Genomic DNA, 5,414 nt, shown 5'->3' on the forward strand with positions numbered 1-5,414 from the left:
CCCCCCACCCTTTGTGTCTTCTGCTCCGGATGAGATAATGAAGCCGCTCGCTTCGGCGATAAAGGCGCGCGGATAAGGAACGCGCGTTCGATTGAGCGTCGCGTGATGTGCGATAACGCAAGGCCTCATATCGCGCGTCTTTGTGCTTGCGTAAGTGATATGCATCGTCGCCGCATTGTCTTTGAAGAAATTACGACGATTTATTTCCCCTTGGCGCACAGCCTTAAACGGAGCTTTCGAGCGGCGCGCTCGTCGCGCTTTCTCGCGAATGAGGGTTGCTCCCGCAATATTTCATCGCGAAAAATTCAGATCGCGGTTCTCGATGATATTGAATCGAATATACAAGGTGAGGCGGTACAACTATTTTGCTCGCTTTACTTTGAACATCTTCTAGGGGAAGAATTTATCCAAGAAATTGCATTGATACCGATTCTCGTCGCTTCGAATCTCTTATTGTAAATGTCAACCTTTCTCATCTTCGTCTAGTCGTTAATGAAATGTTTTTTTTATTTCTCGAAGATATTCAAGATGGCAACAGTTGGTGTCTCATTTTGCGTGAAGAAAGGGTCAATTAAACACAAGTAAACTTGTCCCAAAACGAATAAATTACTGAATGATTTCACGTCGACTTTCCACGTGACGAAAACTCTTTCCCGGGACAGCTGTCGTTAGAAGCTGATTAGACGGAGCGTGATTCACGCCTCTTTCCTCTGTTTTTCTCTATCCTTTTCTTCTCCATCCACTCTTTCTCCTTTGTTTCTCTTGTCGCGAAAAATATCGTGAGCAAGGGCTCAAAGGTCAAGGTACGTTCCTTATCGCAGCCACGATTTCGAGAGTGTTCCACATTCGCGGTTTCAATCTCGCGATTATGAGTGAAGCGAGATCAATTCCTTTCTTTCCTTCCTCCTTCCGTTGGATAATCGCGGCTGAAATAACGGCGGTGTACAAAAGTAAGTTTACTCGTCCGCTCAACGCAGGAAATTCATTGATTCTCGATTATACACGATGCGTCCTCCTATCGATTATCGCCCATTGTTACTGTTTGTCTTCCGATTACGCAGCGGGTGTTTGTTTTCCGGATTTATCGGCATGCGATATCTCGTGTGTATTTTCTTACCCGTCGTACGGATTTTATCCGGCCGACCATTATAATGTAGCGGGAATAATAGCAGCGAAACGTCTCGCGGGGGACGTCGCATTATTATTCGTCGAGGCATCTCGCAACTGGTGTCTCTCGCATCGTGTCGTCTCGCTCTCAATTCGCTATCGAACACACACATGCACTAGGCGCGGCGAATCGATGTTTCGCCAACGACCCGCCTCTCCTCCTCTCCTTCCCGACTCGTCCTTCCTCGGGGGCTTAGCTCTTTAAAGATATTCACGGCGATTCTTTTCAGAGGGACAGGATGATAAGACGAAACTGAGGAAATGTAACGTCGGGCAGCTCGATCGCGAGCAATGCGGTAAGAACGAGAGGTGCCGCGCGAGCGGCACAGATCAGCAAGGGCAGTGCGAGTGTCAGCTCGATTTCCATTCGGTTAATGACAAATGCGTTAGAATCATCCCCACGGCGGTGAACATCGACCTCACGACCGTCAAGCCCGAGTTTAAGCCCGAGTCAGGAGGTACGTCGTGCATGCCGAGGGAAACGTGCACGCTTGAGCCAAAAGCTTAACGAATTTTAACGCCTTGACCGAGAGACCGAAGATCGAAGCATCGCTTTTGCGCTTTAAACGCACTTCCGTTCCATGAAAACGCTGGATGCGCTGTCGCTTGTCGTATGCACGGAGAAAAGGAAGTCTCAATTCGTCGTGTGTCGTGGAACGGACGAGAACTCAGAAACGATATCTCTGTTGTTATCGCGTCTGAACATTCGTGAAAGCTCGGTTGAGAGCAGCTTGGCTGCACTTGGAGACTTCCGGCGGGAATTTGTCCGCTCCCGCAGCAGAGTTTTCGTCCGGCCCGCGGGAAAACCAGTTACACGGAGAATCGAGTTTTCTTTCCCCGCTTTGCACGATCTCGAAACGAGATGATTTTTCTCGAATTTCGAGTACTTACACGCACACAATCGGAAGGCGCACACTTGCCGACTGCTTGCACGGGTTCAGTTTTATTGTTGCCGTCCACCACTCGACGTTATGTTGTGTTCGCTCGTGTCTTGGTTTGCGTTCAGATAACGCCACGTTTCAGCCACGCGCTATTACTCACTCCGCTATTATTCGAAGAGCTGATATGATAATGCAACGGTGAGCGGAAAGAAAACGTGCACGATGCGCTGTCCGTAGCTAAGCGGCAATAGCCGGCGTGTGGCGACTAAAGTGTCAATCAATTTGATTTAGGTAGCTCCGTAGCGGCTGGTCTGCTAATACCGACCTTCCTCGTAGTAGTCGCCGTTTTGCTGTACGTCGGCGCGAGACGGTACAAATGGCTGCAACGATTTCGGCAGTACCGTCACAATCGTTACGGCAATGTCCTAGTCACGAGAGACGACGACGACGACGACGACCCGCCGATAGCGTAAGAGTCGAAAGGGAATGCGAAACACGCGGAACGCAACGCATCGTCCGTTGACGCTGCGATGATTTAAAACGTCGATCTTCCTCGAACGCTTCGCTGCGTGAATTTTGCTCGACACGTGGCGTCGTTGTTCGCGTTTCGCGTCTCGGGAAAGGATCGCAACGTGATTTCACGCGAGCGTCAACGGAGAAGCGCGGTTGCGAGGGAGGCGAAGGGCGAGATGAATCACGAGGCCAAATGCAAAGACGCGCTCGCGCGAGTAGTCACGTCTCTTCGTGAGCGAAACGGATCTCCCGCAGTTTCTCGATTCGTGCGACATTGTGTAACTCTGCTTTCTTTGTTCTCGTCTTGTAAGGAGAGAGATTTTCGCCGTTGGATTTTCGCGCTTTTCCCTTCGATCGGTCGCGCAAAGGCGTCGCTACTCGCGCGGACTGTCGAAACTATATTTATATGTGATGGCAGTAAGGGATGTGGCATAACGAACTGCGTCTCCGACTACGTGTGAGAATCCACACGAGAACATAATTTTTTACATTGATATTAATAAGCTGGTCAGTAAACTTTACGTAATGTTAGCGTAGTGTACGATTCGGTGATCGTTTCTCTCGTCACCACCCTCCTCACTCTGCGCGCGAATTCTAGGGAAACTGTATTAATTTGTACCATAGTAAACCTTTCCTTTGCAGAATGATGCAAAATCCTTCCCTTGCAGTTTTCCTTGGCGGAAATGTTCCACGATACTGGGTCATCCCGTAAGTAATGTGAGTTCTTTTGCTGCAAAAAATTCATAGGAAGGAAAATAGCAAATTGTTCTGAATGCTAGTCAATTGTGTGTTTTTCTTACTTCCTACAACATTGTCCATCCAAAATTATAATTACATTATAATTTTAAATTAAATAGAACTCGCATTACCCTCTAACGGAATGACTCAATATAATATGCTCGACACGCATGTTTGAATCGATCTGGCGTTTTTCGATTAAATTATTTTAGATATTTATAAACGTGTTTTAAATTATTCTTTTTTGGGATTTCGACTTGACTCTCGGTTCGATTGATCATTCGTATCCTGTGTTTCCGTATTTCTTTTTTCCACGTAAAAAATGATTCTTTCTTTCAGATATTCACGAAGTCGAATCGTTCATGGATCCAAATTAGTACTTACCGTTTGCTGTTACAGGTGATGTAACGGAATATTCTAAATTCCATCGAACGTGTGTGTAAATCTGACAGAGTTACCTTTTTGCAAATGCAGGAAATTTGATTGGATGCGATTGCATTTATACCAAACGAACGTCGCGCTTTCTATTGTCTCTTCGATGTTTTCTGTAACATAATGAAATCTGTATATATATATTCTTCGTCACTCGTGAATGCGTAATCTTGCCAGCGACAATTTCTTCCTATAATCTAATCTAATCATGATTCAGGAAGATATATTATCTATATATTGTTTATGATGGACGCACGGGCTTTACGGGTCCGCGAAAGAGAGAGACTAACAAGAGATAAGCTTTCGAGAGTTTTATATATATATATATATATATATATATATANATATATATATATATATATATGTATATGTATATGTATTATATGTACCCTATTCTTGTACTCTATAATTTTTGTACAGAACTACGCGGAGTAGAATCTAACCTAATCATAGTAATTATTCAGTGTATAGTACTGACTCTCTGGTCGTCGTCGATCAGATCGTCGATCGAGATTTCATATTTTTATAGTTCGCGAGTACAAATTTGAGAAACGGCGAGTGGTACTGGCGAATTATTATCGTGTCGATTTTAGTACGGCGGCTATTTCCTCTGCTCAACGCATACGTTCCTGAAATATAGCAAGCACCTGAAATATTGTCCGCTCACGTTGCCACGGTGATGCATTTCTACACTGAGAAACCAATTTACTTGACTCCAACAAAATTATTTCGTCCGTTCTTTTCAGCCGATAAGAACAAACAACTTTTGTTTAGATACGGGCAAATAAATATTTCAGTCATGAGAACCAAATCTCCGATTCGGAGAACCAGATTTTGGTTTTCACAACCCAAAACATTTGTTTGCCCATATCCAAACGAGACTTTTGTTTGAGTCAACTAAGTGGGCCTTTCAGTGTATGATTCGGCCGAATGTCCCAACGATTATTATCGCAGCTGTCGCGGCGTATTAAAGAGCCACAGATATCGGCCACGTGAGCAACACGTTCGCACGTAGTATGTCCCGAATCAGTCTGTTTTTCTCCGGCGAATTAGTTGTCCGCAACGATCGCACAATTTGTGTACGCGTCTCTACGGAGCGCCGTAGCTCGCGATTCTGTGATGTATCTCGCGGTTTATCGATCGACGACGGGACTTACCTCGTCGATCCCCACACGTAGCATCTCCACACGCCGCACGACGAACGACCCTTGGTCCTGGATTGCATTTTCCTCGTGTAAATATTTCTATACATGCTCTGTTGCTGAAAACCAATGTTCGATAATATTCCTGTCGCGCTCCTGCATATATCCGGCATCTCGAGAGAGGCGGCTTGAAAGGCAGCGTTGTTTAAAGGCTATCCGGAAGACAAAGCAGATTGCCGCTTGAAAGTACGAAGCTATTCCGTTGTCTTCGCGGCCGCAGGATGATTTCTCCCGATCTGATCTTGCAACACACGTTTTATGAATGTTTCTTCTAGCATCGAGATATATTTCGTTGTGTAATTTATCTCATTTGTACTATAATAAATAAAGGTCTCTTTAAAAGTTCTGCAGTTGTCAATATCTCAAGTTGTGTGTACGTGTACATATATATATATATATATATATTGTATTCGCCAATTGTGCAGGTTACCGGGGACAAGTAGGAAACGATGAATAACGGCGGGGTAAGTGATACTTTTTT

General features: G+C 45.1%; 1 protein-coding gene across 1 annotated transcript in view; it reads left to right on the top strand.

The window, feature by feature from the left end:
• The window catches only part of LOC106749256, a 10,772-nt gene extending 5,493 nt beyond the window's left edge, over positions 1-5,279 (top strand). Inside the window, exons 2-3 of the mRNA XM_014628526.1 lie at positions 1,398-1,625; positions 2,340-5,279. Coding sequence (XP_014484012.1) covers positions 1,398-1,625; positions 2,340-2,521 — 410 coding nt within the window. The 3' untranslated portion in view covers positions 2,522-5,279. The remainder of the gene's footprint in view (positions 1-1,397; positions 1,626-2,339) is intronic.
• Positions 5,280-5,414: the final 135 nt, after the last annotated feature.

The sequence above is a fragment of the Dinoponera quadriceps genome, unplaced genomic scaffold, assembly GCF_001313825.1.
Source record: "Dinoponera quadriceps isolate SergipeBrazil2010 unplaced genomic scaffold, ASM131382v1 scaffold2952, whole genome shotgun sequence".
In the NCBI taxonomy this organism is placed as follows: domain Eukaryota; kingdom Metazoa; phylum Arthropoda; class Insecta; order Hymenoptera; family Formicidae; genus Dinoponera; species Dinoponera quadriceps.